Below are 12,175 nucleotides of genomic sequence, written 5' to 3' on the forward strand. Positions count from 1 at the left end.
TGTGGATGACACCTCCATGCAGCATATTCAGCAATCGATCTAAGTCTATTGTGATCATCATTCCTGCAAATGGTCACTTTTTGTGCCCAATCTTATTTAGTGTGTACTTTTCGGTGTTTTTGGTATTGGATTTTTTTTTTTTGTAGGAGTTCGATAAAAAAAAAAAAACCGAACTATCCCTTCATTTTGTGTCTGTCTATGGTTAAAGCATGTTGAATAGCTGAGAAGGTGTTAGCCTATCAAGAATTGAAAGCTACTGTATGTTTCAGTGACTATTTCTCTAGAACATGATTTTCATAATGTGAAAATTAGCTTAAAAATCCTTTTAACTCATGGTATGGTAAAAAGCTATGATTTCTTGGCTCCAACAATCTCATTTCTCATCTCTCTTATAAAAAGGATAAATGCAGTGTTTTAAGCATTGCCTAGAAATGTTATGAAGTTCAAATATGATGCAAAATATTGGTCAAATATTGTGTTCGTAAGCAATAGAAAAAGCAGAGAACTGTTACATCACCTGAGTAACATTCACTTGTTACCATGTCATCTGCTAATTCCTATTTTCTAGTTTCGTCTATTATGCCACTGCTGAACATGGCATTGATCTCTGCAATCATATTGGTGGGTCATCCATCAAATACCGTTGAAAGGGAACTTCAATGTTTAATCTGTGAGAGGGAACTTTCACATTATGCTAAAGTGAAATGCAATACACAAACTTACTGAAATGGAGGTTAAAGTAGGGAGGAGAGACATAGCTAAACCAATAGCTTCAAGGCCTACTTGCTCCAGTTAAAGAGATGAAGCCAACCATCGTTGGGAGAACCAACAAGAGCATGAGAGAAGTAGAAAGAGAGGAAGTTGGAGAAGATTCAAGGGGTGAAGATGGAGGAGTAGCTGTTGACAGCAAAGAAGCAATTGGAGAAGCATACATAGGAGCGGTTGTTAGAGAAATCTTAGGGGCTGGTGTCGAAGAGATGACGATGGGGGTTTGAGGGTTTCAACTGATGTTGCGGAGATGATGAAGGACGATGATGATGGTGAAACAAAGAAACCAAAGCTAGAACTTCGTGTTTCAATTTTATCGGTTTATCAAACACATAAAATAACGAGTTATTTTATTTAGTTGCTTAAAATGAAAATTTTTAATAATTGGTTGACCAGTTATATAATTTACCCCCATAGCAAAGACTTCTGGGAAAATACGAATCACATTGTTTTTTTTTTTTTTTTTTGAAATAAGAATCACATTGTTTATTGTAACTGAAAAAGAAACTTCAAGACATTAAATTCTCACTGTTACTCGATAAACCAAAACGTTCCACTTTTCCCTGTTACAGTCTTTAAATATCATTCTTTGTTCAAGTGGATAAAACACTCAAATTACGCAACCAAAATAAAGGACTTATTGACAATTTGGAATTCATAGTCATGGAGACCTTTAATGGCGTTGACAAATATGACTATGCAAAAGAGCTGAAGGAATTCGTTGACACAAAAGCTGGAGTGAAAGGGCTTGTGGATTCCGGACTTGCAAAGATTCCTAGAATATTCATCAGGCCGGAAGAGGATCAATCATCTTTACAAACCACTTGTACCACTCATCTCCAGGTTCCTGTAATCGACTTGAATGGCTTAGAGAGTGGGCAGCGAATCCAGATTGTCAACAACATACGCCAAGCAGCTCAAACATGGGGTTGCTTCCTTGTCATCAACAATGGGTTCCCAGTTTCCTTGCAAGAAACTATATTGGACAGAGCACGCCAGTTCCACGAGCAACCCCAGGAGGTGAAAGCACCATGGTACTCACTGGATGCCCAAAGAAGGGTCAGGTTCTACAGCAATGGATATTTCAGTGCATCGACCTCGGCACAATGGAGGGACATTTTAACCTTTTTCCATGTTGAAGAGCTTCAGAAAGAACAAATCCCTCAAGTTTGCAGGTAGGAAACGTTTCCCAGCCAAGTCATTCCCTTCTTAATTCCACTAATTGTATACCTTTTATGTGCAGGGATGCCATGACTAAGTACCTGAAACACATAATGCAACTCAAGGAGACCATCTCTGAATTGCTTTCAGACGCTCTTGGGCTCACCCCTGACTTCCTCGAAAATATCGAGTGCCTAAATTCTGCTTCCACTTCTTTCATTTATTACCCGGCTTGCCCTGAACCAGACCTGACATTCGGTTTAGGAAAACACACCGACCCAAATTTCTTGACGTTGTTGTTACAAGATGAGATTGGTGGTCTTCAAGTTCTTCACCAGAACAAGTGGGTTGATGTACCAACGGTGAAAGGAGCTGTAATGGCAAATTTGGGAGACTTAATGCAGGTATGCCAGACGACCTTTTGATTTAAATCAAGTGTAAATTCATTAATAAAACAAATATAAGGTTCAAAACATTGATGATATGTTACTAAATGCATAACTTAGTTAACTATGACCATTTTCTGTGATTGAAGCTGATCAGCAATGGCAAATTCAAAAGCGTGGAGCACAGAGTGCTGGCTGGACGGGTCGGTCCCAGGGTGTCGGTTGTGAGTTTCTGCTTTCCTGCAAATGATGGGAGGCAATATGGACCAATAAAAGAGCTTTTGTCTGAAGAAAACCCTCCAATATACAGGGAAACTACAGGTCTTGAATATATAACCTATTATCGAACCAAGGGGCTTGATGGCAGGCCTGCACTATCTCATTTCAAGCTGGCACCTTAGTTCAAGCCCTACATTTTATTTTCTAGAAAAAAAAAGGATTTAATCCCTAATTTATCTAAATCTAGATATCGATAGCAATAAGATAACCAGACGAGATCAGGGCTCGATTCATTCTTTGAAGAATAATTTTATGTTAACCAAGTGACCTATGCTGCTGCTAATTAAACTACCAAATTCGTTCGCCTAATAAAAAAAACTCGGTTTGTCATATTCGAATTGCTCATATTCGAGCTTGAATTTGACTTAGTAAAAATTCATTTTGATTTCTCCAACTGAAAACAAGTGATTTGATCACAAATTCACAAACCCTAATCAAGAAAATTACTCATTTCAAATTCCATTGCAACTTACTAGTGATTCACAGGGTAATCAAACCACAGGCTTAACAAATAAACAAGTGAAAGATACCCATCAATTTTTTCAAGAGAAACGTATATTGTTAAGAGAATGATCAGATAGAGCTAATACTAAAGATGCCATCATCATGGCTATCAAACCAATAGGGAAACAATATCACAGTCCTCATTTCATTCTCCCAACACCTAAAGTTGCTTTCAGAAGTTGTAAACTGAGTACAAATGGGGTTCCCTCTTCTTTTTTTTCTGTTTGTTTTGATTTTCTGGGCCCAAAAGCAAAGCACAACAATTACTTAACAGGGAGAGAAATAGCAAAGTTTCAAAATTTGTCAAAAACAATAGCAAAAAAAAAAAGAAAAACATTGCCATCAATTTGCAAAAGGTAAAGAGAATGATCAGATAGAGCTAATACATTGTAGATGCCATCATCACGGCAATCAAACCAATAGGGAAACATTCAGTTCATCATCTCATTCTCCGACCACCTTAAAAACCAACAACAAAGTCCTTGACGGTGTTAAAATCAGAAAACAGTAACCCAAAGCAAAACAAAGTAAGCTAAATGAAAAGTAAAACAACCAAGGAAAACCAAAACTGCTCTGCAGAGTCGGCTTGTTGGGACTTCCCCAGTAATTTGAGCTCGAAAGAGTAGTGAGCAACAAAGAAGAATTTATAGGTAGTGAGCTAAAACTTGAAACCCTAATATATGAGTCTGTTGAGGGTTTTTTACCTAAATAGGATAGAAAAAAAAATACTGAAATAGTATGTCAGAAAAAAAAATTACCAAAATATGTTACTTTTTCGTTGGAGCCTATTAGATAGGCGTTAATGAATAAAATATTAATTTTTTTTGAATAAAATATAATTTATACTTTTTCGGGTTAGTATATAACCCGTATAATACATAGTATTGGTGCCTATCTGGAAGGCGCTGGTGGTGCTTATTTGGGAGGCGCCAATGGTGGTGCCTATCTAGGAGGCGCCAATGGTGGTGCCATATTGAAATGCGCCAATACTGTGATTTTTCTCTATAAATACCCCCAACACAGACATAAATTTGACTACAGAAACGGAAGAAAGAAGAAGGAAGGAAGCAGAAGAAAAGAAGGAAGGAAAAGAAGAAAAAAATTAGGTATTTTGGTTTTTTTTTTTTAAATAGAATGTAGAGTCTTGTTAGTAATTTTATTATTTAAAAGTTATTTTGTCATGTTATTAATTTTGTTAGCTTCTGAATGAAAAATTTTGCATTAAAATTTTTATGTATTTTGTTTATATTTTGAAACTGTTTTAAGAAATTTAAAATTCTTTTTTACAGATCTAGTATTGAAAATGGAGAATCAGTTTTTTGTATGCGTTTATTTCGATGGAGAAATTTTAACAACTGTGGGATGTATATTTGAATGTCGCAAACAAGTAGCAATGAGATTTGATAGAAATATCTTGTTTGACGATATGAAGGAAAAAATTAGTGAAAAAATTTATAGACGTTGTGGGAGAAGGATATCAAAAGTTTTCTACAAGTTTCCAGTATCAACAGTAGACGATGAAGACGTGGAAACAATGGTCGCTCTTTATTGTGGGACTTCGAGTAACAAAAATGTACCGATTCAGTTATTTGCTGAGTTACTGAAGATCCCACTTCATTAGGTGAAGAAGATGGAGTTGAAGCGCCGTGTATGGTGGTTCCAATATCGTATGTTGATAGTCAATCACCTATACATGGGATAAATATTGATCTTAATGCTACAGCCGAGACTGATGTGGTTGGTGATGATGTATACTATAGTAGTGATTCTGTTGATTACGAAGTGGATAGTGAGGGTGATCCCGACGCAAAGTTAAAATATTCTACAAAATTCTAATCTAAACTATAAACACTAAATATAGATAATTTATAATTAATAATTAATAACAAAAAATTCACAATATCTTCTAAATATATTCTAAAAAATTCACAAACTATAAACTTTTTAAATTATAAACAAAATTATTTATTAAAAAAAATACATTACCTTTTTTTTTCTTTCTTCTTCTTCTTCTATTCTTCTTCTTCTTCTCCTTTCTCTTTTTTTTTTTTCTACCGTGTGGCATTGCATTGGGACCATTTGCTATTACTTATAGGCAAAATAAAAAAGAGCATGAAGGGACAACACAGCAGCAGCATGCAGGGGCTGCAACGGTGGGCAGAGGACACCATTGGCGCCTCTCCATGAGGCTCCTTCATTGGCGCCTCTGCATGAGGCTCCTCCATTGGCGCCTACTAGACAGGCGCCACCCGACCCGACCCAACAGTATTCTGACCCGTATTTTTTTAAAAAAATATTAAAAAAAGTATAAATTATATTTTATTCAAAAAAAATATTTTATTCATTGGCGCCTATCTAATAGGCTCCAATGAAAAAGTAACATATTTTGGTAAATTTTTTTCTAACATACTATTTCAGTATTTTTTTTTTCTATCCTATTTAGGTAAAAAACCCGTCTGTTGCCTTAGTTCCAGGCCTAGAAGCTTTCTTTCAGCCTTTGATATACGGCCCAAGCCTACATCCCCGCATAACCCTCACCTCTACAGCCCTGCTACAGTGTTTGCCGTTATGGATCATGACCAAGCGCCACCTGTCAAGCTCCTTGAGAAATGACAACCACCGTTTATATCTTATTACTTCCGAGTCTATTTGGCTCTCTCTGCGATGACTAAACAATTCGCCTGAAACTTCTTGCGCTATCCATGTAAGTATTTTACATCAGCTCTTATTTTAATCCTTCTCCATCAATAACTATGAACTTAGAATTTTAACCCTTTGCCTATTTTTAATGCAATTTCTGTCTGGGTTTTTATTTAAAACCGAAACTGTTGGTAAAAATCTAAACTTTTTGTTCAGTTTTGGTGGCAAAAGAGTAAAAATTCATTCTTTATTGCTGAACCTTGTATTAAATGCCTCCACAAAGACTTTTTTTTTTGGGGGGTGGGCGGTAGGTTCAAGATCTAATATACCATTTTGAATTACCGAAAGCGTGTTGTAAGAATAATGCTGCCATCTTTACTAGTACCAGCATGCTTAAAGAAAGCAAGATTTTGAATTTTGTGAAGAACTATACTGTGATAAGACCTGTATATTATAATAGAAAATGATCCTCGAATGTAATAGTTGGATTCCGTGGAATTCATACGACTTCATTACTGATACTGCTTCATCAAGTGAAGGAGAGGTCACTTTGGCATGGCTGAAGCTGCTGGTTGGTTTCTTAACCATGAAATAGGAAGATATGAAAGTGCTTGAAGGAATATGAGGTGATTATTACTTTATTCTCTCTGTTTTGCAATATTTCACTGTTCTGGCTTCTCCGGATCCCCAATGCCCCGTAGATGTGCATTGCTTCTATTCACTTTCTTGTATGCTATTGCTTACTAATTATAAACGCTGAGTTTTATTTTTGTGTTTGTTGCGAGCCTCACTCATTTACTGGGATTTAGGTTAAGGTTGGCGGAGCATTCTCTTCGAGCTGCATTAGCTTCTTGATAATTCTTCATGAGCAGTAAAAAATGGAGCGAGGGTTTAGCCTCAACATTGTCTCTACTGTAATTTCACATTCTACTCCAACTTGCGTTTCCAAAGAACTTGCTGAAAGGTGTTCTGGTTTTGTTACGACAATCGTAATGCAAGTAAGCCTGATTCATCTACTTGAACAGTGAACAAGCTTATTTATTTGGAATATTTCCTTCTATTAACTTGGGGTTTCCCTGTTTATCTTTTTATCTTTTGCCTGGTTTTATGCTTTATGTTTTTTTCTTTCATACAATATCACGTTGTACCTAGTCTAAGTGCAGCATCTCTTGCAAGGTCGAGGAATGAAATTCTTCTAAAAGATTAGTAAGCAAGTAAATATTATCTAATTAACTTATAAATTTTCCTGCTCAAGTAAATATTACTTACTAATAAGAATCAAATCTCTCCCTTAAAAGGTTAAAATATAAAAAAAAGATGCAATAATGTCATTTGTTTAAAATATGTTAAAGACATAAAAGAACTCTTACAAGTAAAATATGCTGCAATATTTGTGAACAGCGTTACCGTACAATACTTTTCAGTAGTGTGAACGGTGATCCCTTATCAGGGAAATAAAAAAGAAAAAAAAAAGGGGAAGAAACCCACAGAGAGAACTGGAAAAGCAAAGAAAGGCTCCTGCATCAAGCAAGGGGTATAAAACTTTTACATGAGAAGAAAGGGATTTGGTTCTTTGCAATTTGAAGTTCTCTTGGAAGCTGGCTGAGCCAGCTGAGGGATTAATGGGACTATGTTCTTTATGTTCATGGAGAGCAATGAGGTAATTCATTGTCTTCTTTATGTTCATGACTTGATGCATATACTTGGAGAGCCTCAAAAATTAAAATGATATTTTCATTTCTTTTATTTCCAATTTTGGAGAACTATGATTTCTAAGCAAGGGAATATATGGATTTATCCATTTCAGTGTTCTTCACCAAAAATGCTGTTAACATGTGTTTGTAGTGAAAAGTTTCTGATGTCGGTAAGGTTGGGCACTTTCATGTTCTCAAAGCTGTTATACTCGTTATGTTGGAATAAGTTATGGGGCAAACTTATCCCGTTTGTTCCTAGAAATTTTTCTGTTCTTCAAGAAATTGTTTATTCTGTGCATGAATGTAACACTGTAGCTCAAGGAGATGGATAAATAACCTGAATCAAGCTACTGATCTTATATATATATATATATTGTTAGATATATTGTATAGAGGTGTCTGTTTTTGTCACATAAAGTTGTTCTGGTTTCTCAAGCCGGGATCTATACATGCACCGAAATTTAGTATCATCAGGGATTTAATTGCATTCCTCTGTCTCGATAGTTCGAGTATCGTGGAGAAGGCAGACTAGAAAACTGTAGTTGATTTGATCACTAATGCAAAACTTGTTGGCTCTTCTGTACAATGCTAAGTTCTAATGTATTTTAAGAACAAATTTTAGTATTGGCTCATGGACATGATTGAAGCTAAACTACTGCTTTGTAAGTATGCATTAAACGGCATCTTATGGCATACTGTGTAATAAATTTAGGCCAAAAGAGTGTTTGGTCTGAACTTGCACAATTTACATTTATTATACAGTTACAACTGTCTTTGCTTACTTATTAGTGATATTTTTATCTATATGAACAGATTGTGCCCATAAAGAAGGAATCAACTTTGGCCCCCTGCAGCCTCTAAGTTGTAAACAAAGTACGTTGCAGTTCTTTGAACAGTGGAAGGCACTGATACAGTGCTGGAGGGGATATGCGTCCTCGGGACTGTACTATTTGAAGAGGAATGTAGAGAATCATGCTGAAAGCAGCAATAACAATGGCCAAGAATATTTCAGTAGTTGGAAGAGACATCCAGGTGTACATTTCCTGGGGATAGTGCTCTCAAGCAAGCTTAAAATCAGACCAGAGTAAAGGTTTTCTTATCTCTCATGATGAACGTATTTTCAGATAGAACCATGGTCAAAAGTTTGAACGTCTTTTATGTTCTGTAAATTGTCAAATAGTATGTATGTTGGGATCCAGAGGAGTTCATATTATAGTATTAAGCAAAAAGCCTTGCCCCTTTTCTGCTTGAAGTGAAGTTGAGAGATATCCATCCTATTATACTACTGTTGTTGCTTTTAGCTAAAGCAAGAATTCAAGATTAGCATGGGAATTTCTTAACCTAAAGAATAAAAATTCCCCTTAATAATAATGATCACAGGCTTCCCCACCATTACCTACCTCTAAAAAAGGTATGGCTGAGCAAGAACTGGCGGTATTATTTACCCCTTGGGCTAACCCTAGGGTGGCTTCTAGCATCCAAGGTAAAGTAAAACCACCACCCAGTGATACTCCTAACGTTTATTCAATATTGAACACGATATAATTTAATACAAATATGATATAAAATATTTTTGGAGTCTATAACTTTCACCATGTCCGATCAGATCAAAATCAAACTAACTCGAGTTTCTACATCATTGTATAACTCACCAAACCTGAGTTTTAAGGTGAACATCTGAACCAATGGGCCAATAACGGGGTTCACATCATTGCCCTTGTTAGGATTACCAGCTAAAGACAACGAGACTGACCTAATTCTCAAACATTTTTGGGTTCCAAGCTAAGCTGGCCTTTCCTTTTCTTGAGCTTCTTTCCGATTTCCCTTCCAGCCCTCACTGATCTAGTTTAGATTTTTCTGGAAAATGCTTTTTAAAAAATGTAGCAAAAGAGTAATTTTAAAATGTGTAGCATTGCTATTAAAAAGTATTTTAAAAAATTAAAAATATTCATTTTAAGCATGATGTTGTAAAGTAATTGATATTTCATATATTATAATATTAACCTATTTGAATATTATTTAAATTATCTTCTTCTCTTTGTATAGCCATAGGTGTCTTCATCCATTTTGTGGTCTGAGTCTAGTCTTGTTCGGACCGGAGATGGTATTCAAATAAAGCTCTCTCAACAATGTTGACTCTAGGATTTGAACTTGGTCCAAATACGAGGGAAGAAGTCCAGCTCTAGTTCTTCAAAAAATCAATTAAGTCCTCCCTGAAAATTTTCCACATGTTGAAACCTTATCGAAAAAAAAAACAATTAAGTTTGTCGATTGAGTCTTAGCTTAGTTGGCATTGGCATTGTTGTCAATGCAAAAGGATATGGACTCGAGTGTGTTGAAAGTTGTTTATCCTCTTATTTAAGAGTTGAGGAGGGATTATAGGTAATTATAGGCATTTTAAATGGGAGCACAAGACAATGACACATGGCTGGTCATGTGTAACTTATGTTAATGTAGCATGTAAACAAATATTAAAAAATTTTAAAAATTAAAAAATAGAAATTATTATATGGAAACAGAAACTTATAAAATTAAAAAAATAGAAAATCATCTAAAATTATGAAAATTTATAAAAGTCTATATAAAATTAAAAATCCTATGTGGAAACCACAAATATAGAACAAAAATATATGTTTAAAAATAAAATACAAATAATGAAACATATGGTTTGAAACTAATTAATTATAGTAACACATGAAATATATACGATATTAAAATAAAAATGAGATTAAATTGGGAGTAAAACGAAATTTAAACACATAAATACATCAAATTAACAAAAGTAAATGCACTATAGTTGTTTATCATGGTGTTGTTTTCAATTGTGAGTTAGTATTCGATTGAATTGTGACTCCAACTTAGTCCGAAATTTTATTAATAGTATAGATACAATGGATGGAGATAATAAATTGTGTATATTAAAAGAAATGTATAAAACATAACAAAAATGAAGCTTTAGTTGAATGATAAATTCAAGATTTTAAAGACACATTTTCCTGGATCTACATTGGCATAAACTTTGTAGCAACAAATAATTAAAAAGAAAAATAAAGTAAGATGAATTGACTACACTTTTGGAGCTGTCTAGTTGTTCATAATATTGTGAGAAAAGAAAGGTTGAAACTCTCTACTGTCACTTCCGCGTTGTAGTTTGTCTTTATCCTCCGCCAATTCACTTACTTCATTTCTACTCGGGATCTGTGACTAGTCTTCAATTATTATCATTTGAAAGAGGGAATGAAACATGGTGTAAGATGGATATTTTATATAAATCATTATACACTTGTTAGTCAAAGGGCTACACTTTTGGACACTTTGCCAACCCAATTCACAATCATCCGCAAACTATGTATAAAGCAATCGGAAAAACATAAATTTCTTCTGGTCGGAAGAAAGTTCTTTGTACTTCACCAACTCGAACATCCATAAAAAGAAAGAAATACAGAAAATTTTCATATAAAAAAAAAAACTACTTTTTACAATGAAAACAATGGAGATAGTATGATGGGTCAGTGGGGCATGCATGTTTAGTCTTACTGGAAAAGAAAGTATTAAGGAGATCTAAAATATCAAATATATATCTCTATTTTGCATTTAAACGTAATTTTTAATTTGTTAATATTATTTCAAAAGACAACTTTACTACTGTTATACACACATGTACATTCAGGGCAAAGGTGTAGGACCGGATTTTCCCATTATGAGAGTCCTTTTTTTTTCTAGTCAAATAAGTAATTAACTTGTGTCTTAGACTAAATCTAATTAGCTTCTCCAGGTTGTCTCCACCTATGATTAAGTTCTTTTAATATCTACAAAAATTTCAATCATTCCATACTCAAGGAAGAACAAAAGCCTTTCCATAAGCTTTCCTTCTATATACAATAACAAAACCATCTCTTTCACCTTTATTAATTTTTTTTATTTTCAATGGCTATATAACCTTCTTAAAATGAAGATTAATCATATTCATTGCCCTAACTGTTAAGCTAAGCTGGAGATAATTGGCCCCCCTATTTTATGGTTTGGACTTTGAAATCTTGCTCCCTATTCAAAGTACACCCAAATTTTTTTTATAAAACGAAAATGACTTGAACCATCTTCATTACACCCTTTTCTTTAAAAATAAAAAATAAAACTTGTGTACAAACAGTTACTTGTGAAGAATAAAGCTTTCTGCCTGTGTTTGTTAATCATCACATCATATGCAACGACATTTTCGTTGATATTGAAATGGATGTTTGAACGTCTAGAATAAGTTATACATAGCTCACATGGAATTGTATATAATATATATATACGTAGAAGGAGCTTCGATGGGGACTTAATCCATGGGGTAAGAAATTAATTTTATCGAATTATATATATGCACGGTTTTTTGTCTGGACACCAACAATGTTAGATACTGTAGGGTATGGAAGATTTGGGTTAGTTTTAAACTTTGGGAGAAGTATATAAAAACCAAAATAATTAGAATTAAGAAACCCTGCAATATGATATATATTGATATACACGTAAAAATGGCCCCCATATGTAATATGGGTGTCGGCTTGACTGGTCTTTGAAAGGATACAAACTTTAGCATCATCCTCCAACACGGTCTTTGTCCATCAACCAAACATTGCCCATCCTCAATCCCTACACTACAAATTAAGTGTAATTTTCATCTTGAAAAAACAAAAAATAAAAATTGGCATTTGCACCACTTGTCATTCGGGGAAGACAAAGAAAAGATGGATTATTCAA

General features: G+C 34.5%; 1 protein-coding gene, 1 long non-coding RNA gene and 2 other non-coding genes across 5 annotated transcripts; 2 read left to right on the forward strand and 2 right to left on the reverse strand.

Annotated features, from left to right (window-relative positions):
• Nucleotides 1-1,431: 1,431 nt before the first annotated feature.
• On the forward strand, nucleotides 1,432-1,947 carry LOC105800963 (1-aminocyclopropane-1-carboxylate oxidase homolog). Its single transcript, XM_052624426.1, has one exon. The coding sequence runs from the start codon at nucleotides 1,432-1,434 to the stop codon at nucleotides 1,945-1,947; it is 516 nt and encodes a 171-aa protein (XP_052480386.1).
• Nucleotides 1,948-3,161: 1,214 nt separating this feature from the next.
• LOC128035178 (small nucleolar RNA Z102/R77) lies at nucleotides 3,162-3,249 on the reverse strand. The gene has a single exon (XR_008191578.1). It is a non-coding gene; the product is annotated as a small nucleolar RNA Z102/R77 (small nucleolar RNA).
• A 212-nt stretch (nucleotides 3,250-3,461) lies between these two features.
• LOC128035177 (small nucleolar RNA Z102/R77) lies at nucleotides 3,462-3,548 on the reverse strand. The gene has a single exon (XR_008191577.1). It is a non-coding gene; the product is annotated as a small nucleolar RNA Z102/R77 (small nucleolar RNA).
• Nucleotides 3,549-5,649: 2,101 nt separating this feature from the next.
• On the forward strand, nucleotides 5,650-8,684 carry LOC105803186 (uncharacterized). Of its 2 annotated transcripts, none has more exons than XR_001136389.2 (4): nucleotides 5,650-5,802; nucleotides 6,273-6,364; nucleotides 6,548-6,736; nucleotides 8,246-8,684. It is a non-coding gene; the product is annotated as an uncharacterized LOC105803186 (long non-coding RNA). The 2 variants fall into 2 exon arrangements; XR_001136390.2 differs by having other exon boundaries at nucleotides 5,723-5,802; nucleotides 6,278-6,364.
• The last annotated feature ends 3,491 nt before the right edge of the window (nucleotides 8,685-12,175 follow it).

Source organism: Gossypium raimondii, chromosome 11 (genome assembly GCF_025698545.1).
Source record: "Gossypium raimondii isolate GPD5lz chromosome 11, ASM2569854v1, whole genome shotgun sequence".
Taxonomy (NCBI): Eukaryota; Viridiplantae; Streptophyta; class Magnoliopsida; order Malvales; family Malvaceae; genus Gossypium; species Gossypium raimondii.

What these genes read in the sequence shown, in the direction of transcription:
- LOC105800963 (XM_052624426.1), top strand. Translation starts at nt 1,432, where the DNA reads ATGGAGACCTTTAATGGCGTTGACAAATATGACTATGCAAAAGAGCTG.